Below are 24,220 nucleotides of genomic sequence, written 5' to 3'. Positions count from 1 at the left end.
ATGCGCATACCACATAAAGTGTTTATAATCATTTTTTTGAAGAAAAAAATATTTCTATTTTTATTCCTTATTTTGGTTTGTTTTATTTTATTCCACCCACCCAGTATAAAACTTTTATTACTTAACGAGCAATTTTTATTTTTATATAAAGAAAGCAAAATATCTCTTTTCTTAAGCTTATATCTGATATTATTTAATTTTTTGGCTTTAAACTTATTGAATAATTTATCAGCATGATAAAATACACTGGTTTACAAATTTAGAGTCATTGAAAGTTCCAGCCACCCTATTAGGCGTTTCCCCCTATTTCGAGGTCACTGATTCGGAAAATGGAAGTAGTTTTTCTCTATCACGTCAAATTTTTTCTGTACATAATTTGGAAATTTTATAAAAAAGCAGCAATTCATGTTTTTTTTTAAGTCTGCACTGTTTGTGACAACATATTTTAACATGTTACGACACTATTATGTTGACTGAAAAAGAATTAGTGAAATTCTTAAAAAATGGCTTGTTTAGAATCTATATATTTTTGCAACGCGTTAATACAGTCTGTCTTCTGGAATAGTTGGAACATATATAGTAAGGGCGGGTCGTCAAATCTTTTTTTTTTCAAACCCACCTGCCTCATATGGATTTTAATAGATAGACACCTACAACCGTTATATACAAAATTTAAGCTCATTTGAACATGTACAGGTATAAGAAGATCGAGTTGTTTTTTTGCCGAAAAGCGCAAAATTGGGTAAAAATGCGAAATTTAAGGTTATTTATGTTTTTCAAGTGAAATTTATCTGGTCGACTCTGCCAGAGCATGCGCTTGAACTTCAACACGGAATTAACTGAGATAATTGTTAACTCCTAGAACCCTAAAACCGCACTTTTACAAAAATAGTTCATCGCATCCTTCCGACTCAGCCAAGGTCATTACACCATGAACAAAAAGGGTTCGTCGTTTCCGGCTATCTTCACGTCGCTGAAGCTGACTGATAAAACCTTATTGTTCGAAATTGACCGGATGGCCCGTCGCGCCACAGATTATCTTATACTTCAGCAACAATTGTTTCCATCTCTAATCCAAAGTCTTTTTCATTTAACTATTTCACAATTATATAAGTTGGTTAACGTATGCTTGTTTTCAATATTTTTAGTGATTAGGTTCTGATGCAATATTACAGCCGAACAGACGATTTATAACTTCGTTTACACCATGGTAGCGATATTGATTGATTGACAGGTTGCCTGGTGCAAGTTTTTATGTTTTATTATTTTTCTTGGGTTTCATTCTTAACACAACAAGGCTCTTCACTAGTCATTTTCTATGCGCATATCCCGCTGGTCAACACGACGCCGCGACGCTTTGTCATAGGAGTAACCACCGCTCAATTATTCAGTATTGCTAGTTTACATCTTAGTCGACAATGCTGTAAAGTCATTTTGATGACCCCATACCTAGAACGCCCAGCAGAACGGTCTAAGGGTGGCCTATTTTATTAATTGGCGAAACTTGGTTCTACATTGTTGAAGGAATGCAACAAGTCGCTTCGCTAGACATTTTCTATGCGCATATCCCGCTGGGCCACACGCCGCCGAGACGCTTTGTCATAGGGGTAACCACCGCTCGCATTACGCGGCTCGTATTGTTATTTGACGTCAGCGACGTAGATCAGCATAGTTCATTTGAAGTTAAGTTATTTGTTTGCACGAAAGCAGGACGACCAGAATTTAATGTTCGGTTGTAGTAATAGTTATATTTACAGGGGAAGACGAGGAAGGATTTTTATGTGATTTAAAATAATATTTTTTGACATAACTTGGTTGTGCAGCATAAAAGTAAAGACAAATAAAATAGTTTTCTAACAATAGACTGTTTTTAACTTTTTAGGATTGCTAGAATACATCTTAGTCGACAATGCTGTAAAGTCATTTTGATGACCCCATAACTAGAACGCCCAGCTGAACGATTTAAGCTTGGCCTGTTTTGTAACTTTTTAAAACAGCGTTTTAGAGGGCCAAATCAACGACGGTTTTAAGAACTTTCCAGTCCATAAAGTTTTATAATTTTTTCAGCATCGTAAGAATCAAACTTAAAAAATAACAACCTACATTTTAAAAAATTTACGCCAAAACTAGTTTTCGAGTATTACACACTTCAAGATATGTCGTTTTATTTTTTTTGGAATTTTTGTCAAAATCAGAGCGATTTTTAATAACTTTCCGAGCTATAGATTTTTTTCAAGTATTCAGTATTGCTAGTTTACATCTTAGTCGACAATGCTGTAAAGTCGTTTTGATGACCTCATACCTAGCAAGCCCAGCAGAACGGTCTAAGGGTGGCCTATTTTATAAATTGGCGAAACTTAGTTCTACATTGTTGAAGGAATGCAACAAGGCGCTTCGCTAGACATTTTCTATGCGCATATCCCGCTGGGCCACACGCCGCCGAAACGCTTTGTCATAGGGGTAACCACCGCTCGCATTACGCGGCTCGTATTGTTATTTGACGTCAGCGACGTAGATCAGCATAGTTCATTTGAAGTTAAGTTATTTGTTTTAATGTTCGGTTGTATCAATAGTTATATTTGCAGGGAAAGACGAGGAAGGATTTTTATGTGAATTAAAAATAATATTTTTTGGCATAACTTGGTTCCGCAGCATAAAAGTAAAGACAAATAAAATAGTTTTCCGTACAATAGATTGTTTTTAGTTATTCAGTATTGCTAGAATACACTTTATTTAACAATGCAGTAAAACCATTTTGATGACCCCATAGCTAGAACGCCCAGCTGAACGATTTAAGCGTGGCCTATTTTAAGACAATAATCGATTTATTAAGGATTATGTCCAGTTTGCTTTGTGTGTTAGTTTTTATTGGCCTTGTGGAGAATACAGTTTACGTCGCACCATGATTATATATTTATTTATACCCAGCAAACAAAGTTTGTCCAAATGTATTTTACATATTTCTTTATTTGTAGCACCTCCTAAAAACTAAGTTATATCGGGAGAAAATGGTTAAATTTGTTAAATTTCCAAAGGGAGTTTGTGGAAAAGAGACTGGCTATCTTCGTCAGGCTATGCAGGGTTCAGTCGGTGTTGCTCTTGACAGACAGCAATGGACGTCAGATTATTGATCCTGAGGTAAATTCTTTTTTTTAATATGTTATGCCAAAACAAGAGAATTTAAGTTTATTTTAACTACACTGACTGGATTGCCGTGCCAAAACCAAATGTTACGCTCTCAAAATTCAGAGTTTAAAAGTTAAGCCTAAATAGCAGAAGTCTCACGAATCTGTATCTCTAGCGTTTTACTTGACATAATTTTATCAAATTATTGTTTGGCACTCCTATCCCTTTGTCCCAAACTGTATTAACGTAAAAGCAATTTACTTGGAGATCGCGTTAACAGTGGTCACTACATTACCTATCATTTTTGCGAGAACGGTGTATTTGTATACAATGACGAATTAGTTAACTTGACTAGTAGAACATTAATTGAACCAACTTTGACACGAAATGGCGTTTTTTTTTATTTATAAAAAAGTATTAAGTTTAGAAACGACCGTTGTTTGTCCTCCACCCACAGGTGAAATGCCTTTATTAATCAACACCGAACCCGGTGAATATGATAGTGAACAAAGCGCTTCGCATATTTTAAAAGACTCTTTACCAAATAATTCATCTGTTGGCGATAAAGCAAACACTTGTATGTCTTCTTGTATAAGATCCCCTGAGAATTGCATCAGTAAGCCTCGAAAAATTTCAAGACTAATCGAGAGCACCTGGGAAAGCAGCGATGACGAGATGCCGCGAACTATAACAGTGATAAAGCGAAAAAACGAAAAATACCAAGTGCCGAAGACATGCAAATGAGTACCCAATACGTTACAGAAAACATTTCTTTTAATTTTGAAGAATTGGCGTTAGAACACTTTTCTGTGAAAGTCCACATGGAAATAAAAAAACGTTTTTCGGAAGTTACTGAACAAATTATAACGATGATTAACACACCAAAATTGGAAGCGGAAAACGTTTATGAATGCTGCCGCCACCAGTTATTTATTAACGAGCGCATGTCGTATTTGAGATTTATCAATTTAACTTCGAAATTATACGAAGGCAGTTTAAATGAGGGACAACATAATTTTCTGTGGAGCTACATGCAAAGCCATTTTTGTCCAAATAGATATCGTCTAAGGGTTTGTAATGTGGACCAAGCAATTTTTTCTAAATATATGTGCGGACTAGAGCTAAAAGTTGATTTACACGAGGGTTCAGTTTTTCAGAATTTTGCAAACCAAGCGAAGAAAAATGCTAATACGTATCTCCGTTTAGTTTTAGTAAACGAGGCCTTTATACGTTATGAAATGATTGCCTGTAATATCTGTTATATGGAAGCTTCCAAAAAGCTTGGTTGGAAGCCACTTACATATAATATGGCCAATGAGAGCGGTTTCATGGCAGGTCACTATGAAGCTTTGAGAAATCTGAACCCATTTCCAAAACTTTAATTATTTACTATCTGTGTTGTCTTTCAATAATTTGGCTGCACTTAAAAAGCTGAAGTTGTTAATAAAACGTGCTAAAATAATCGTTGTTACTTTCTGTGATAGCATCAATTTGCTTAAAGTAATGAAATCATTTGGTATCGGTTGGGGTGTCTGTACGTTTTGCAAAAAATATCGGGTATCGGTAACGGCATGAATACGAGATATAGGAAATACAAAAACTTACATCATCTGATTATTATCCGATAAAATAAATCCATTTGACTGCAAAGAGTTTGAAAAAAATCTATTATTCGGAAAGTTTTTAAAAATTGCCTTCTTTTTACGTCTAAAACTCGTATCATGAAAAAAGCGAAAATAGGCCCCGAACAATTTATTATGTTGGGGTAACCAGGTATGGGGTCACTTTTTTGACTTTGTCGTTTGAATAAGGAACATTTCTTCTAGAACTGCCGAAAGTTTGAAAAAAATCTATTGTTCGGAAAGTTTTTAAAAATTGCCTTCTTTTTACGTCTAAAACTCGTATCATGAAAAAAGCGAAAATAGGCCCCGAACAATTTATTATGTTGGGGTAACCAGGTATGGGGTCACTTTTTTGACTTTGTCGTTTGAATAAGGAACATTTCTTCTAGAAGTGCAAAGAGTTTGAAAAAAATCTATTATTCGGAAAGTTTTTAAAAATTGCCTTCTTTTTACGTCTAAAACTCGTATCATGAAAAAAGCGAAATTAGGCCCCGAACAATTTATTATGTTGGGGTAACCAGGTATGGGGTCACTTTTTTGACTTTGTCGTTTGAATAAGGAACATTTCTTCTAGAACTGCAAAGAGTTTGAAAAAAATCTATTGTTCGGAAAGTTTTTAAAAATTGCCTTCTTTTTACGTCCAAAACTCGTATCATGAAAAAAGCGAAAATAGGCCCCGAACAATTTATTATGTTGGGGTAACCAGGTATGGGGTCACTTTTTTAACTTTGTCGTTTGAATAAGGAACATTTCTTCTAGAACTGCCGAAAGTTTGAAAAAAATGTATTGTTCGGAAAGTTTTGCATTTGTATTTTTTTCCTAAAAGTCGTTTCTTACAAAGCTACGAAGTAGGTCCCGAACAAACGTTGAGAATGCCTAATAGCGATGACGAAACTTTGAATAACTGAAAGTTTCAGAAACATTCAATATAATTTTTATATAGTGCATCATTAAATTGATTTACAAGTAAAATATTTGTATTGTTTTTATTACATCATTTTAATTTTTTCAAATATATTTGGAAACATTTAAACGAAAAAATCATTTTGAAAAAGACTAAAAATCAAAAAAATCCTGGCAGGATGATTATGGTGAAGAAAGAACCGCGAAAATAAATACGTTACGTTGCCATAATGACAGAAAGACATTTAAAGTAATGATATTGTGTTGTGTTCGTTATGTGGTTAAAACAGACAGCACAAAGTAGCCTAGACTTCCTTTTTATAAAACTCTACGCACAGTTATTAATAGAAATAGATGCTACCGAAGTATCTACTAATTAGTTGACTATGTGCTATAAGAGGCGGTAACATGCAGTTATATGTGCTACTCAACTGTAGTCCATGACTATTTACAAAAGAGTTTATCACACAGGTTTGTGTTGCTAACATACTACTTTTTTAAACCTAATAGAACACATAATGTACTGTCGCGTTTTGCTAAAACAAAATAGTAAAAACAAAACATTTTTCACATTCTGAAGTATCACTTAACTCAAAAATATTTAACCAAGCAATTCAACTTATAATAAATTACAAATATATAGTGTTCTTTGTTCTTAGAATTATTTTAGCTTAAATAAATTTGTAGGTTGTAGTCAAGGGATTTTTTGTTTCAGTATGATCTTTCCGTCATGAATCTAGGTCAACAATCCACAAATGCCGGATTGGAAACTTTGATTATTGCATAGGGGATACATTTATGCAGCTTAGATATGCATGCCTGGAATAAAGTTTTTGCTAAAATTTGCGCGGCTGGAATAACGCTATTTCTAAAATCTGCACGGCTGAAAACGAAGTACTATACTGAAAGCCGTTAGCGAAAGTTTTGAGTGTTTGAATGAGTTTTGCAGCTGAATGCATTTGATGGCGATTTTATACGACCGTGGCTAAGAGTGCAACTTTCCAACCTGACACAAGTGTTTTTTTATCCACAGCACAGGCGCCTAATTCCCAAAATTTCGACTTAAAGTCCTAAATGTAAATCTGCTTTCTTGTTTCTGCATTATAAATTACTTTCTTTGCTATGGCTGATGCTGATAAGAGCTCTTCCAAAACTGAAGATGCAACTGTACCTTCAAATGAAGAAAGCACTTCAGTTGCTGAGGAAGAGTCCCAATCACCAAGTATGTATTGTGTTTACATATCAATTTCACTTTAATATTAACCACTTAAACAGCTAAGTGTACCTTTATTTATGATGTCACAAAGTTCTGTCATGCAATTACGTTTAGTTGTTTTCAATTGGCAAATCTTTAATTAAAAGGATACCTATTGCATGAGGCACATAAAAGAGTTTATCACAAGTTTCGCTAAACAACCTAGTGTGTTCATAGGTAAAGTAGGCAAAAACAATCGTTTGTAATGGGCTTAACCTACTAGCCACCCATTGATCCGCCCATGATCATACTTTGATTACAAACTTACTGCTGCATCTTTCATCATCCTTGGTTGATAATTCGTAAATTTTTGCAATTCAGTTAGAGTTAGGTTATAATAAGAACGATATAATAAGAACCAATATAATTCACACAAGTAGGGCAAAGTTTTTTATGGTGCAAAATAATTTTGCAGCAACTCTGTCCTGTTAGGATTGTATAATTACATGGTTTCAATGTAGGCACCTTACATTACAAACATTTCCTTCCACATTTATTTTATAAAATTCATATTTTAAGTTCATATTTCTGTATTTAAAAAAACAAGGGTTAGCTGTAAATATAAATGGGTCACTGTGTGACTTGCAGATCAGTAGTTTGCAATTCCTTCCATAATATACATATAGTGCTCGGCTGAATAGGATTCACTGCTATGAAAAAAGTTTGTTTTAAGTCCTTCAAATATTTGTACTTTAATGTTTAAACTTGGCTTAAAGTACAGTTTGGGTTCCTGAATTAGTGGCCCTAAGTTGTCAAACAACAAGCCAAAATAAAAACGCTCACCATCTTTCAAAATAGTACAATAAATGTACAGCTATTAAGCTGCCCACAACTTCGAGATAAAACTAGAGTATTTAAAAAGCTTGCATCCACTTAAAATGGCTCAAAGGATTTTGTTACATATATGATTTAAATGTAAGAACTTTCATTATATAAAAACTGTTGCTACCCAAAACAGCTCCCTAAGAACTCGCATTTACATTTTTTCTCTAAAACCTCTGTTTGTTTTTTAAGTGGATTTGCTGCAAAGCTTGATCCAGAAATTTCGAGTTTCTGATGAGGAACCAGCTGAAAAACCTGAAAAGTTGTTGGAAGAGCTAAACCTGGACGGCATTGTGAAGTATATCAAATCAGATAAATGTAGGTTGTAGTCTTGTAGGGCTTACTGTTTGCTTCATTGCTTTAAATTTATCCAGTTATACTATTTAGCTGTATTGTTTCTGAGATACTTTACTTTTATATTAAATTGACTAAATATATTCTATAATTTATTTTGCCAGAAGTACCATTCTTTCCAGGGACTGAATAGGTAGATTTTACCACAGTTCCGAGACTGGACTATTTCGTTTGTTTGTGTTTTTTAGGCAAGAACATTGTTGTGATGTGCGGTGCTGGAATTTCAACATGTAAGTGGTAAACCTAGTGTTATTAATGTACTCTATTGATTATAACTTACTGATCTTTAAATGTGTTTTAAGCTGCTGGCATCCCTGACTTTAGGTCTCCGGGCACTGGTCTCTATGACAACCTGCAAAAGTACGAGTTGAGCAACCCGCAACAGATTTTCGACATAGTTTACTTCCAGGTAGGTGGTTTCAGCAGTAGTATTTTTTCGCAGTAAAGCCAAACTTATTGACATAATCGGTTTATGCTGGAGAAAAATAAAATATGAAGGCAATTTAAATTAAACGTGCTAACGTTAAAATATGTGTATGACAGCACCATTGACCTCTCATTTTCTTAAACATAGTGAGATACCCATCCTTTAGAAATATTACTGTTTGTCTTTAATGTAATACTAATATAAATGGTTTTTATGTGTTTGACAGTGGTTCCTGTTTGTCTTTAGAGCCTTTTGTAATTACAATTCCTTTTTATATTCAAGAAATAAAGAAAAATAAACTATGTCGTACCAAAATACTGAATTTAAAACAATGCGTTTTGATTTCCGTGGAGAAAAGTAAATTTGCATAGATTAGAATAAAACATAAAAAAAAAAAAAAAATTCCACGACATTTTGTAACGGTTGCGTTTGATGTGCTTCTCGATCGAAGTATTTTTAAGCGAGGTTAAAGCGGAACAAAACTCTGTTGCAACTTCGGAAATCGCTGGGAAACTAATAACGAAACAGACGTGGACCACCCGCAGCATGTAACTGTACGCCACTTAAGAGTAACGCGAGATCTCACGGCTTTACATAACTTTATAACATTGCGTTGGAACTGGAACTATTGTGCAACACCACATTCCATTGCTATTGCTATAACCGTCTTTTCTGGCAAGATGACACTGTTTTCAAAGACAAATATTTTAGTTCCACCCAATATTTATTAATAGAACATGCTAAAAAAGTATTATTAATATTTTGTTGTGGCACTTGAATAGCGATCGTTTTCTATACTTGAATATTTATGATTTGTTGTGATTTAAGTTTGCAATAACGGCAAAGAACGAACACCCCGCGTGGGAATTGTACGTGAAGTTTGTTTGATTATAGTGTCGGTCGTCAAAAGCACGAAGTGATAAAAATCTTGGTGATAAGCCCTGTTCCTGTTCCAAAACCCATACGCCAATATGGATGCGTTTGGCATAAAAGTATTCCCACAGCGAAAAAAGTTGAATGGTGACTGACAAACGACAGGGAAATTAGAATTATGAGTAATTGGTCCAACAATTGCCGAAGTGCGCCATGAACTATTCCATTACCTTTGTGGTTTTTTTGCTGTCATATGATATGGAGAAAAGGTCAACAAGTGACAGTGTTGGATAGACATAGATCGTAATATGTTCAATAAAAGTAATATTACAATAATATTTTATAAACTTTATTAATACATTTTACGTTGTGTAAAAGGTATGGTCGTCCAGATTGAAACTCTTGAAAAGTTAGAACTATCTAACTAATTTTTTTTTGGCAGAAAAATCCACAACCCTTTTTCACACTGGCGAAAGAGCTGTACCCTGGCAACTTCAAGGTATGTCTTGCTGTGTTGTTTTTCTGAAATAGTTGTCCAGTGTGTCAATGTGTTGAATGATTTGTATTTCAGCCAACTCCCAGCCATTTCTTCGTGAAACTTCTTGAAGAGAAAGGAAAGCTGGCAAGGTTGTACACTCAGGTATAGGCAAAGTAAAAATAAAAAAACCTGTAACTTGTGTACCGGTGACCCCTTAAACTGAAACCCTTGGCTTCGACCAAAAATACAGTTTGTTATTCAATTTTTCGCAAGTAAAAAAGTTGTATTTGCCATCTACAGTAAAAAAGTGTAAGATTTCCCAAAACCATCACCAGTGTTGGCCCTGATTAGTATATTGTACTCAACTACTCGTGTCAATGTCATGGCTCAGTTGCTTGATCCGGGCTGTTGATCGCCTAACTAACATGAAGTTGTGTGTAGTATTGCTTCAACAGGCTGATCAACCATGTGGATTTCATGGCTTAGTGTAGGGATGTCCAACGTTTTATTATAGTGGGCCGCATTGACACTTGAAATAATTTAATGGGCCGCAGAACCTATAAAGGTTCAAGATTAAGTATTGCTTTTTAGAGTTATAACGGGCCTTTAGAGTTATATATGTATATTTTTACCAATGCTATACTATTAGTGCGCCCCTAAAAGCTGACTGGTACATTTTAATTAGGCTAATATTGAACATTTAAAATACTACTAGGGAGTGAAAATGACTAGCGGGCCGCACCAAAATTTCAGACGGGCCGCAATGTGGCCCGCCGGCCGCAGGTTGGACATCCCTGGCTTAGTGTTTGCCCTCTTAGTCAGTCATTTCTATGTAAAGAAATATGTAGTTCAAGGAATACTAATTGCAGTCATTGCTGTCAACAGCGGGGGCGTTCTTTTTACTAACATTAAGTTTGCTCGTTTGAGTCATTTTACACATATGCCGATTACCGCAGATAGATTCGCTAAAACTATTTATCATAAGTTGTATGTGACATGTTACACCAATTACAGGCGCCCCACTTAACGGCCTGTCAGATGCCAAGCGCTAAACGGAGTGTCTTAAAACAGTTTTAATATAGACGAAACGTAAATAAAATTAGGGTTGGGCATTTGACCGGTCAAATAAGATCCGAATACTCGTCAAATAGGCCAAATATTGGTCAAATACTATACACACTATCAAAATGCAATTGAAGTTCAAAATAAACCTTGATTTTAACTTTAAATAAATATGTGAACGTTTTGGCTCAAGTACAATGGTTTGTAAACAAAAAACAATAATTTTATGACTATTAATAAGAATTTTTGCAAAACCATCTCCATCTTACAAAGCAACACCAGTTAAGCCAAGAATTTCATTAACGAAATTTAACAACAAGTAAATGCATCAGTAAAAAAAAATACTTTTGCGACTATCTGAATTTTCTAAATCATCACCAGGGTCCACTGGAGACAAGGGATTTGGTTCTCCTAAATTTCTAGGTCCCGACTAGTATTTCCTTTTATGACAAATGCGATTCATCATATACCTGGATTTATTCTAAACAAAATAAATCTACTTTGCTATTACAAACACTTGTTATTAGCACAGAACATGTGTTTGATTCAGGTAAACCCTGCCATTTTATATTTGAATTCTAAAAGTTACAATCAAGTTTATTAAAAACTCAAATCACAAAAACAAAAATTTACAACATTTGAATCCAATATGAGTATTTGACCAGTTAAATAAAGTGCGGTCAATTGACCGGTCAATTGACCTTATTTGACCGGTCAATTGACCGGCTTGCCAACCCTAAATAAAATAATATAAGACATAAAACAGTAAAACGCGACCAACGTCTAAAAAGGGCAAAAACGTAAATTGCAATGTGTCGATTTTTCAAATAAATTGCAATGTCTCGAATTTCAAACTTTTCAAACGTGAAAGGTGAGATGCATTAGTGAAAAAGCAATACGTGAGTGAGAAAGGAAGATTGATAAGATCAACAGGCGTACAGACGATAAAATATAGAAAAACAATAACGCACACGCAAACCGTAAAACAATCCGTGCAACAATTAAACCAGAACATCGATACGCTGGAGAGGGAAGCCGGCATCAGCGAAGAAAAGATCGTTGAAGCTCACGGCACTTTTCACACCAACCACTGCCTCGATTGCAAAAAAGAATACTCAAAGCAGTGGATGAAAGGTTTGGATTGATGATTGGCATTTTATAGATGTACCAACTTTTACCGACTGTATTATACATAACTTTTGCCGACCACCTTGTACAGCCATCTCTGTAGGCTTGATTTTTAGTCCAAAGAGACGTCCGGTACTGTGTGTTTATTCCGATACTCAAAATTTCAGTCAAAAACCATGTCCGCCAGATCCGACACTAAATTACGTCATTATTGTGACAAACATCAGAATAGTCTAGCAAAGCTAATGATTCAGATCAAACACTAACATGTTAAAAAATATCTACTTGCCGACAAAGGCATCGTCAGTATGTCTGAATAAACAGCGCACCAGTATAAGTATTAGTATTAGTCGGAGACATTAAAAGATGAAGTATCATAACATAAAGTAAAATAATATAAAATAAATGTAACAATAAAAATAAAAACTATTTTTAAACATCGCGAATTATAATTTTGTTTATTATATTTTATTTTATAAACTTTTTTTATGATAAGCATCAAGTGCAAATAACAGGACATTTAGAGCCAGGTTTTTTTTAAGGTTTGGTTTGGGTGACCGCTAAGTGGTTTTAAGAGACCGCAAGTGTTTCATTTAAATACCAAAAAGTTGCAAGTCCAAAATTTGGGAAACCGCTGGAGAAATTCGGGGGACCGTTTCGGTCCCCAAAAACACCTTAAAAAAAACACTGTTTAGAGCCATAAGATGAACGCCAGGATCTTACCATAATCTCCGTAACGTTATACTCATTGCCAATGGTATGGAGACGGAATTACATTTTGAGTTAAAGGCTGATGCGCCTATTTATTCACTGGCCGGATAAACAACATGCCACCAAACCCACAATTTTATTTTTACACGACATATATCAGTGCTAAGACGAAGCACGTATCTTTTTTGCCCACACATAAGGGTGTGTGTGTGTATGAACCGACATTCAACGCTCCAGATAAATTTAGTGGACTTGTGTGCGTCTAAATACTAATTTAGGTTGATCCCACAAATTTTCAAAAACCTGCTGTTCATAGCCAGGAGCGAAACTGGCTAAATGAACCATCGAAGCTTGGTATTTTATTATCTGACATCGCTTTTTACCGAATTATGTTCTTTGCGCAGAAAAGATTTTCAGCGACGAGGTGCCACGATGTCCAGACTGCGTTCATGAAACCGAAGGACTCGTAAAACCTGGTAATTTAATTTTGTAAAGAAACAATATAATAAGGGAATTGCTTAAGTCTCTCAGTTAGAACAATCTCTCCTGCCAATATTTTATTTAACTTATGGAGCTTTACAAACCGAAAACTTGATTTTAAAACTCACACTTTTTGTTCTTTTAATTTCTTATGTATCATACGTGATGCCAGGCGGAGTTGATTTGGCTTGCTCTGTGTCACCGAAAAATGGAGACAAACGAGACAAAAAACATCATTTATTGAACTTTTAGTAAAACCAGGTTGATTGCACAAGATATGCAAGACTGCACAGGAAGAAGAGAGCGTAAAAAATTAACTTTAAATTAATTTGGCGAAACAAAAGCGAAGGTATCAGATTTATGCTTGTTTCTCGTGAAGTTTTTTATATTGCGCTTTTCTCCATACGGATAACCTTGTCGCGCCACAGATTATCGTGAACTTCAGCGACGTGTATATTTATTGTTGATCTATAGTGTTTTATTTTATACATGTTTTTAGTGTATAAGTTGGCTAACGTATTCTCATTTTAGTTTAGGTTTATAACTTAGTTTACACCAGAAGGCAATTTCTATCTATTGATACCAGATTTAAGATTGATTCTCGTAAAGTTTTGTATATTATGGTTATTATCCATGTTGATACGGAATCCAGTTATTACCAAACCCCAACCCCCAACCCACACCCCTAAGTACATGACTAATGACTCCCTTAATAATTTTAGCCCTAACCCATTTTCTAACCCCACCCATTACACACCAATAACCCCAAACAGGGCCAAAAATCCGTTGCCAAAACAAAACGTCGATAACATAACGACCGATGTTAGACCCATGGCTTCCGATCATCCCATTACCTCGCCTTACGTTTTTGGCGTTAATTTGGCCTTTCAGGCTTATTCCGATAAATTTAGGACTTATTCCGGCGAGTTTATATCTTCTTTATACGATTACGTTTTTAACTTGTCGCGGATATTACGGCGTACTTGGCTTCAAATCTCAATACTATGCTTGTATAGATTTTTCTGCTAGTTATTATTGCTTTTTAAGTCCTATTCTGTGTCGCCGTTTAGACATTGTGTTCTTCGGGGAAGCACTACCGGAGAAGTTCTTCAAGAACAGATACGACGACTTTCAGCAGTGCGACCTTCTTATTGTGATGGGAACTTCACTAAAAGTTCAACCGTTTGCGTCGCTGGTCGGAGGGTAAGCTATAAGGTTTAAGACCTCCTTGTCTGTTTTACGGAGTTACGTCGTCTAGACTCTAGAAAACGTATTATAGGCCTATGTCGCGTTTTCTGTATACGAGGTGTTTAGTTTTTGCGTATTGTCGGATCGGAGCCCATACTATAATAGGTATTAATACACATAAATTAATATTTTTGATTCTTAGCAATCGACGCGCTTTTCATTTTAAATGTATTTTTGTTTTCTAAACTAAATATTACTAAATTTTTTAAGAAGCTAAGCCAAATCTATATGGTATATGTGACCTTAGTATTGGAATAATTAATAAAAGTGTAAGTTCGACAGTTATTCGACGTGCTCATGAATAAAATCTGTACAAAAACCTTCACATGTCGGATGAGTGAAGTCCTTTAAAATGTTTTTTCTTTGAACGATGCCTTCTATTCACGACAGGGTCCGATTGGAAACACCTCGGCTCTTAATCAATCGCGAAAAATGCGGCGAAACCGATCCGATGATGGCAATGCTGGGTTTCGCCAGTGGGATGGATTTCGATTCGGAGGAGGCTTACAGGTACTTTGCCTGTAACCTGTTTAAAATTCGAGGCATGGTCATGGGGATTTTCTCACCGTTACCTTATCTAGCAATAAATGTTGTCCTCTTTTTTTACGATATTTGTGTTTTATTAAGCAGCTTTAACAAGCGTGCACCCAACGCCAAGCACCTTTCTGTCGGTCTTCAAAAAGTATGATGTAGTTTGACCAAATATCACGCCCAACAGTAAACGATAGAACTCAAAATGACCTAAAGGCTCTGCCTAAAATAAAAAAACAACATAAGCAGACGATTGACATTAAACCAGCATGAAGTTTTATTATGAAAAAGCAATCAAAGTTCAACGAAGTTGTTTGTAATATGTGCTTCGTCTCGGCATTAACCCACTTTCTAACATTTTGCCCTCGTTTCGTGAACTGCATTTATGTAACTAATCTGCGAATTTGAGCTTCCTTTGTAAAGTGTAAACGATAATGGTGTGTATAAACTGTTGCTACCAGGCATAATATTAATCAAAACCGCTCCTCTGGTAATAGTAATTGATAATTAACCTACGTATTCAAGTTGCCTTCTTAAATAAAGAACACCGAATGCTTGTTACAGTTCTGTAATGACGTAAGTCAATGACTTGACTTAAATCTTTTGGTAAAATTACTTGACTTGGACTGAATTCATTGAGCAAAATGACTTGGGTTGAAACTTAGTGTTTTTATTACCTTTTTTTAATAAAAATGAGCTATTTATCGCAAGTTTTGCCCATAAAACGATTAGATTGCAGCATGTTTTTTGTTATTTTTTTAGTTGTTTTTTTTTTTGCGTGTAATCGTTGAAGTTTATTTATTTTAATGGTGTATCGTTTTATTAGTTAGTGGTTTGACTTGGAGATGGCTTGCTCTAATAATGACTTGACTTAGGCAACTAATGACTTGGGCTTGACTTGCTATTTTTGTAAAAGACTTGACTTGGACTTATTTCACAAATGACTTGACTGGGACTTATTTCACAAATGACTTGACTGGGACTTTATTCATTTTAAAATGACTTTCAACACTGGCTCGTAGTGCAATGAATGGAAACAATATGCGTGTTTCTTCCAGGGATGTCGCGTGTCTTGGCGACTGCGACGACAGCTGTCGCGATCTTTGCAAGAGACTCGACTGGACAGAGGACTATGACAGAATTATAAAAGACGGCTATGACGAACTGGAAGCGGCCGCCTCTGCTTCTAACGCTGAACCGGGACCCAGCTCACAAAACAACACAACCGCCAAAAGCCCGGAAACAAAGCCTGACAGCACTCAACCGCCGAAAGCTGGCAGTTTGTAATTAGATCCACCTAGACGTGACATTTTTATTGGTCCAAACGAATGTGCCTAATAGTAGATTTTCGAAGTCTGAGCCGCTAAACGCTCCCCCGATTGAACGCCTACCCTTGGCCCTTTCGATCTGCCTGGTTCTTTTTAAATTTGCAATTGATCTGCAAAATCGTAAGCACCCTTTATTGCTCTTTACGTGTTTTATAATTTAATTGTTCGGATTTTATTTCGTGTTGTAATGTGTAACATTGGCTGTGAATGTGATGGGATCGCTGTACGACAGTAATTTTTGTCACTTTTAATAAACATTTATCCTGTGTTTAATTTTTTAAATCACCAGAGACGGATGAATACTAACCGTGATGAAGTTTTTTTTTTAAATAACTTATTTTAAGCCGCATGTTCATTTCTGTGTCGCATTGTTTAAACTAAAATGATTAGTTGCAAACTGGTAGTTTTATTGTATTAAAAAAAATTCGAGTATGCTTTGCCTGGAAGTTAAGTTGACAGTTTACCAAAATTTTAGTTACATCTACGAAAAGTTGTTGCAACGGCCGAACCACGTTTAAGACTTTCACAAACTAAAGAAAGCCTCGTATGGTAACGAATTTGATTTTTACAAACTGAACAATCCTATGAGTGTTTTGACCCAAATAAATACTCACCTTTTATTTCATGTTTAAAAAGTTACATTTATTTCATCAGTTGATTGTAGAATCACCCTTATCAGACCCAGTTTTTTGTAAAAAAATTTAAGTTTGCTTTCATTACGCATGCCCAAGCTAGCGTAAAATATGTTCAATGCAATCTCCTGTTGCAAAGAATGAAATTTGTAGCAATTACTTTGTGTAGTTAAAAGCAAGTTATGAACTGGTGAGTAGTTTATTTGCTGTAAAGTTTAAAACTGGCCATTTTAGGCATATGAGTTGGTTGTCAAATTTTGCATACGCTCCTTGGCTTTTCTACGTAACATTGGCAATTTATAAACAACGCCAAACTTTGTACAAACTTTGCGTTTTGCTTTCGTTTGACTAAAATTTAAAGAAAATTTTGTTAAAAATGCCAAAAGCAAAGCAGTTTCGTCGGCGAAGACAACCGAGTGAATCTGATGAAGACAATTCAACAGAAAACGAGGAAAAAGTGAGGTAAACCGATTTAATTGCCTTAGCACTTGCATAATTCGGCGCTCTTTCACTATTGTACGTAAAAATTAATAAAAAAAAAACTTTCTTCAAATGCCGCATACCACAACGCATATTGTTTGGGTTAGGGTGCGGGTTAGCGTTTGGTTGAGGGTGGGTCAAGTTATTATTAATAATAAACATAATATTACTTGACCCACCCTCACCCAAACGCTAACCCTAACCCAAACAATATGCGTTGTGGTATGCGGTATTATTTTGTTTTGTTTTTTGCAGAACTTTTCACGTACATAAGTGAAAGAGCGCCCATAATTTCCATGCATAATTCCAAAGTTGATTTAAATTACTTTGTAAGCCATATAAATAGCCTCAAGAAGGGCCTACAGGCTATTTGCCCTGATTGCTCTTTTAGGCTTGCACCCGTTAGTGATTTAATATCGATTTGAACTTCTTTAGTATCCGCATAAATAGCCTCTTCCTTTAGAATTAATATCAGTTGTGCACCTGCCGCAGAATGCAGGCTGGCCTCTGCATGTGATGTGCCAGATTGGAAACTTTGGATTTTGCGCGGGAGAGACGATTTTGCAGTTTGAAACTGCACGGCTGTAATAACATTTCCGCCCAAATTTGAGCGGCTGTAATAACGTTATTTGTAAAATTTGCACGGCTGAAAATGGAGTACTATGAAAACCGTTAGCGCGACGTAAGTTTTGCGCATTTGAGCGATTTTTCGTGGTTTACGTTAATTTTACATGAAATGCGCGGCTATGACCGTGGCTGACCGGCAAACTGCATCCCAATAAATCCCAGGCTTTACTTTCCAACCTGGGTGATGTGCATCAGAGTTTCTTGAAAAACAAAAGACTTGTCTAGTATTTAAATCCTGTGTCTTGAAACATATTTGGTGTTGATTTAACTCTAGCTTAAAACAATTTTGAGCACCAATCATATTGTTGTCAGGCTGTCAAAAGCTAATTGGTGGTATCAACAAAATCATTAATCTGGCACAGTTGCACTCTCAGCTGGAACCCTACCTGCTCATTTTGTGAAAAAATGATGTGAATTACAACCAGGGCAGAGTCGGTTAAAACAACCCTTGTCCGAAAGAGTCTTTGGCCAAATATACAGATTTCCCCAAGTGTGGTTCTAACTCTACAGGATATTCAGCAATACACTTATGGGGGTGTAATACAATTAATCCCCAGTCCCCACACTACCACATCCTGTTCCACCTTTTTGATTTAATAGTTTTTGTCCTTATTAGTTTTGAAAATTGCCACTGCGCACGTCAGACTTGACTCTGGAAGTTCTACCTAGTCTCACTCATGTCCATTGTCTTACTCCAGCATAACAAGACGACTCCATCAAGTCCAGAGTTTGACTCTGACTCCGCAACCCTGATTATAACTGAAAATATAAGAGCTAGTAAAAAAACTTGCGGGTACACTTGCCATACTTCCCACAGTTAACCAGTAGTGACTTATTAATGCGATAATTTAATTAGACACATAAAGCCATTATTTAAATACTCTGCTGTCTCCATTAGAAAAAAATATACTCTTTGAAATAACAATACATCAAAATACTGAATATGAAGGCCATTCTATTTCATAACTTTGCAGTGATGTACTCGAAGCAACAAGAGAGCTGCAGAGAATCCGAAAACGGCAGATGGGTGTTAGCTCTGCCTCTCTGGCAACCGGTATTAAGCTTTCCAAGGCTGATGAAATGGTCATGGATGTAAGTATCCTGGTGGTATCAATTTTAAAGTTTAACATCTTGTTTTTATGCCATGGACTTGACTTGGAATAGACTTTAGAATATCTTGGACTTGCACCTGGCTTGGGCAACTGATGACTTGGACTGAACTTATTCAGTACAAAGTGACTAATTTATCTTGTACTGCTATTGTATATCGACTTCTTTGGGTTTTTAAGTGTACACAGTTTTAGTATTTCATATACAATTTCTGTCTCCACTAAATTGCAAAAATATTTTAACCCTTTATTTCATCATAGAAAAAAAGAAACCAATTGTAATGGAGTAATCATGACCTTGGAATTCTATAAAATGTTCAATTATGCATATAATATGTTATTTAATATTTAGTCAAATAGTGTAAAGTCTTTTGTGTTGCTGTTTAAAAAATTAAGAAAAACGGTGAAATGTGGCAGGCATTTCTTTTAGTGTTTTAATATGTTTTTAATTTTTTTTTTACTTTTCTTTTATACAGGAAGATCCATTCAAATTAAAGAATGGAGGTTTGGTGAGTCTTCGTAACATCAAGGACAGAAATCGTGATCGGACATATGAGGACATAGATCGAGATGTTACCAGTCTGGGATCTACTTTCTCTGTGGAAACCAACAGAAGAGATGAAGATTCAGAATTGTATGTTGAATAAAAATGTCCATTCTAGTTAATCTAGTATACTGAAGATCTTCAAGTTGTTCCACTTTATACCATTTTAAGTTTTTCTCATTACGGCATGTTTAGCTGGATTTACGCTGAAAAATTTACGCTATAAAGTGTGTATTTCTAATTTGATATGTCAGGGTTGTCATTGTTGTCACATATTCGTTGCAAATTGCAAAGCCAATTTTGAATTACTTGTTATTTGAACAATGGCATTTTTTGTTTTTGAACTACACTTGAAACAAATCTTGGAATTCAATTCATTTTATGTCTTAAAATCCTATAAAGGGTTTGTCTTTGAATTTATTTTACAAACTGGTAACCCTGTATATTACATTTGGGGTACAATTTTTGGATTGATTTGAAGCTAACATTGATAAGATTTTTTATTTTTTTAGAATAACTAGTACCTACCGGTACTTTAATTTTGTTAACTTTTTATTTTATATATATCTTTGATATTAACATAGTATGGTTGTCGATTTTCTCACCAAATAGTCACTTATCTTTATGAAATAAAATACTATGTGAACATTTTTAAATAATACCTAACACTGTACTGAAAAACATGAAAATATACAATTTTGTAAGTCACCTTATTTATGAAATAACCAAGTATGTTTAAAAATGTGTACAGTGTTTTTTGGTATCTTATAAAGGTTAAACCTAAATTTTGCTTTACAGAACTGCTTATGTTGAAAACGAATTAAAAAAGATCAAGGGTGAGGTTGCCCAAGACGGTGATGGAGGCCAATCAAAGTTGAAAACTGCTGAAGATGCATTGTATCAATTGCCTGAACACTTAAAGGTGACTATTTAAAATAGAATGAATCTTCAATATTCCAGTTTTAACCATTGAAAGCCTAAAAATATCTGAAGTGCAACATATTTCTAAAAACAGTCATTCATTCTTCATTAACTGTCTTTAAGCTGTGGTCAAAAAATGTAATTGCTATAAAAAAAATTAATCATATGAAATCCGTCTTCAGGTGGCAGCATACAAGCAATCCGAGGAAATGTTGTCAAATCAAATGTTAAGTGGAATACCTGAGATTGACCTTGGCATAGAGTGAGTAAACATATCCTTTATATCAGGTGTAGCCATGTTTGATTGCAGTCGACTGAAATATTTTTCATTGAGGCTTGCGATTGACTGGTTCGTCACAAGAACACTTCTGAAACAGTGTGAGCGTTAATAGCATTCCAAGCGATGGAGGTAATTTGTTACATGAAAGAACGCTTTGTTACTTCTCCAAACAACAATTGGTCATTTTAATGTTCCGCTTGTGTGCGACAGTGACTGTATCGACGTAACACATATTTGACGCAATCGACCAGGTAAATGTAGCGATCGACCGATCCATCGCCATTGACTAGTTGGCTACCCCTGCTTTATATAAATTGTTCCAACTGAAATAAAACTCACTCTTCCTTCAGTGTGAAGATTAAGAACATAGAGAGGACGGAGGAGGCGAAACAGAAGATGATCAAGGACCTCTCGAAGAAGAAAGAGTCCACCACCTCCTTCGTTCCCACCAACATTGCTGTTAACTACGTGCAACACAAGCGATGTAGGTTTAAAACACTAGCTATACTAAGATTAAGATATTGTATAGTAAATGTTAATATTCAGTTGCAAGTTAGCTTTATTGTCTGACAAATAATGCACTGCATTGGTCTTTGGACAGGCCAAGGTATAAAAGGGGCTTGAAAGAGGGAGCCTGGTAGTTTTTGGCTTTTAGAATACGGCTACGTTTATTTCATGTAATTTTTCCGTGTCGCTAAAGCCTGGTTAATAAATTATAATGACAAAAGATAACTTAAAACTAGAGTGTTCGGTTGGCTCTATCCACTGAGACATTATACAACTTTGAGGTCGTTCAAAAAGTGTTGTTGTCTGTGTTATATTGGCAATATATGTCGCTTGTAAAGCCAAGTAAGCTTTCCCCTTCCATGTAAGGATCAGGAGCTTTATGCAGTATAGGCCTGCACAACTCGAAATGATACAAAGGCCATAACAAAAAAAACTTCAAACTAGTATTCTATTGTTAATATCATGTAATACATTAGCAAGCCAACATTTTTCATTTCTTGGTGCAAAGTCTTATAGTATACAACACATACTGTATTTAAAAATAACGCATGTAAAGTTTCGTTTTGCTGGTTTGCCACGCATTTTCTGTTTCCATATACACACATATATAAATAGTAAGCCAACTTTTGTCTATGCCGTGCACTGACACTTGCCTTCTTCACCTTTTCGCAGTTATGCAAAACGATAACACGAAGCAAAACAAGAAAGCGCCAGTCGTCGAAAGACCACCGCTGGTTGTCGGAGATAAAGGTGAGTGCAAAAAGTCCGATAACTTGTTCTTACCTACGCCTTAAAACCATCTGGCAATACCAAAAAAACAATTTCTATCTAGAGTAGCTCTACCAAAGCAAATAGGGATGTCCGATGAAATCGTCCGGGTCCGATACACTAATCTAAGTGGTAGTATCGTTATCGGTACCCGTTTGATACTGAGGTGGCATCGGTGTCAAGTATATCGGAACTTCCATCCTGATTTTCGTTCCAACAGAGTGATTCAATCTTAAACTGCAAATTTATTTAAAAATGTTAGGATTAGCAACTGGAGCACTAAACTTTTTAATGTTAAGGCAAATTTTTGCTTAACCACCTGGCAAAAAGGCCTTTGAACATTTAAATTTCTCCATTTTTGCTTTTTTAAGCACTATACTGACGTCATTTGGTATCTCATCGAAATAGAATATCAAGTATTGGAAATCCCTAAATGCAAAAACATATAAATGTATCGTACAACAGCTGTGATATAGTCCTTTAAAATACGTCTGTTTGACCAACCCAAAACGCCACACGCCTTATACACCAAAAGCCTTTAAAGGGCTAACTAAAATAACCTGATCAAGCCAGGATTTTTAAAGTACCTGCTTTTTAGGTTGTAGCTATAATATTAAATGCTCTATTTCACGCCCTAAATCAGTGTTTTTTATAGAAGCGCCAAAGTAGATATATTAATTAGGCTATATTAACGCGAAATTGTTATTCACAACGGGGAGACTTAGTAATTAAATGCCACCATGCTGCGAAAATCTGAAAAATGATAACATCCGAATCGGAACCTCCATATTCCGAAGGAAAAAAACAACACTGTGCCTTCTGAAAAACTTAAATCAAACATGAGTTGATTATTCCTGTATATAAGTGCATGCGCCACAGGATAAGAACCAATTAAGTAATTGACTGTATTATACATATCACATAATAATTTTCATTACATATCTTGAAATCTCCCTCTCTTGCTAGACTATTTTCTTTATCTTACCTCTTGAATGTTTCCCGTCAACAACGCAGAACGTAGGCGAGGGAACGTGGAAGCGCCAGCCGAGCAACAGAAGCAGCAATCGGTCGGCTTGAAATCCACCGACAATTTTCACTTCGACAAGTTCCGGCGGCACAACCACCGCCGCTAGCTGGCGCCCGCGAGCATTTTCGAGAGAAGGAAATTCGAAGAAGGTTCGGCGCCGAGAAGGAGAGCGCTGATTGGCCGAGAATTCCGGTTCTTTCTCTTCCGTCTGTCTGCTTGAAGCGTACCGTGCGCATTTGGGCAAAGTCTTGCACAGGGTTTGAAAAGTTCGCGCTTGTCTCCATGTCTGCATTGTTTGGAAACATGTGTTGTGAAGGTTTTCCGCTTCGCCTGCGACGTTCGATATTCTCAGGCGAAGTGAAAGCTTTTCGTTCACGTTACGCGCTGTTTGATTGCGATTTCATAAGGCATCTCTTTTTTACCGAAGGTCCAAACAAGATTGCCAGCTGTCAAGTTGTGTCAACCAATCATGGTAAATTAATGGCATGATTAGCTGCCTACCGCTAGCTATACGTTTTTTCAATATAACTCCAATTTGCTTGTCACAAAAACTCGCCTACACCTTTTATAAAGAAGTACAATTCCCGGGCGGTAATTTTATCTACTGGACAGCCTTTTTAACTGGAGAAACAATGTTATACGGATTGCATTATATTTTTATATAAAATAAGTTCTCCTGCTCTTTTTTTAGCCCAATTACTTGGGCTCTCGACAACCTATATCCAATATTCTATTTATTTTAGCGTTAAAGACGATTATAGCCTAGCTAGATTTCTTGTTAGTCTTTCTGAGAAACATTGTCGTTGGGAAATCATGATTTTATCTTTGATTGGAAGCTATTATTTTTTATACATAGCACTGAACCGATAAACAACATTTTTTTCATGTTTCGGCTGTAGTTCCTTCCTTCCAGCATCTTCTGATGATATAATTTAAATTTTTTTTTTAACAGGTCTTGCCCTTTTTTACGCAAAAAC

At 35.7% G+C, this 24,220-nt stretch overlaps 2 protein-coding genes across 2 annotated transcripts; both read left to right on the top strand.

Annotated features, from left to right (window-relative positions):
• Nucleotides 1–6,688: 6,688 nt before the first annotated feature.
• Nucleotides 6,689–16,782, top strand: LOC146132059 (NAD-dependent protein deacetylase sirtuin-2-like). Its single transcript, XM_083396463.1, has 11 exons — nucleotides 6,689–6,873; nucleotides 7,921–8,046; nucleotides 8,271–8,312; nucleotides 8,385–8,491; nucleotides 9,825–9,881; nucleotides 9,954–10,022; nucleotides 11,933–12,056; nucleotides 13,166–13,237; nucleotides 14,312–14,444; nucleotides 14,880–14,999; nucleotides 16,079–16,782. Exons 1-11 carry the CDS (start codon nucleotides 6,774–6,776, stop codon nucleotides 16,305–16,307), a joined length of 1,179 nt encoding a protein of 392 aa, XP_083252589.1. The 5' UTR covers nucleotides 6,689–6,773; the 3' UTR covers nucleotides 16,308–16,782.
• Nucleotides 16,783–17,305: 523 nt separating this feature from the next.
• Nucleotides 17,306–23,843, top strand: LOC146132058 (splicing factor C9orf78-like). Its single transcript, XM_083397575.1, has 8 exons — nucleotides 17,306–17,442; nucleotides 19,062–19,179; nucleotides 19,673–19,830; nucleotides 20,539–20,662; nucleotides 20,844–20,923; nucleotides 21,292–21,425; nucleotides 22,121–22,198; nucleotides 23,231–23,843. The coding sequence occupies exons 1-8, from the start codon at nucleotides 17,357–17,359 to the stop codon at nucleotides 23,347–23,349; spliced, it is 897 nt and encodes a 298-aa protein (XP_083253701.1). The 5' UTR covers nucleotides 17,306–17,356; the 3' UTR covers nucleotides 23,350–23,843.
• The last annotated feature ends 377 nt before the right edge of the window (nucleotides 23,844–24,220 follow it).

Source organism: Ascidiella aspersa, chromosome 9, assembly GCF_963924565.1.
Source record: "Ascidiella aspersa chromosome 9, kaAscAspe10.2, whole genome shotgun sequence".
NCBI lineage: Eukaryota > Metazoa > Chordata > Ascidiacea > Phlebobranchia > Ascidiidae > Ascidiella > Ascidiella aspersa.
This window is presented reverse-complemented; position numbering and strand designations above follow the sequence as displayed.

Coding starts and splice junctions, on each gene's coding strand:
- LOC146132059 (XM_083396463.1), top strand. CDS start 6,774: ATGGCTGATGCTGATAAGAGCTCTTCCAAAACTGAAGATGCAACTGTA. Junction 6,874..7,920: donor GGAAGAGTCCCAATCACCAA/GTATGTATTGTG, acceptor TTGTTTTTTAAG/TGGATTTGCTGCAAAGCTTG. Junction 13,238..14,311: donor CGAAGGACTCGTAAAACCTG/GTAATTTAATTT, acceptor GTCGCCGTTTAG/ACATTGTGTTCTTCGGGGAA.
- LOC146132058 (XM_083397575.1), top strand. CDS start 17,357: ATGCCAAAAGCAAAGCAGTTTCGTCGGCGAAGACAACCGAGTGAATCT. Junction 19,831..20,538: donor AGAGATGAAGATTCAGAATT/GTATGTTGAATA, acceptor TTTGCTTTACAG/AACTGCTTATGTTGAAAACG. Junction 20,663..20,843: donor AATTGCCTGAACACTTAAAG/GTGACTATTTAA, acceptor ATCCGTCTTCAG/GTGGCAGCATACAAGCAATC.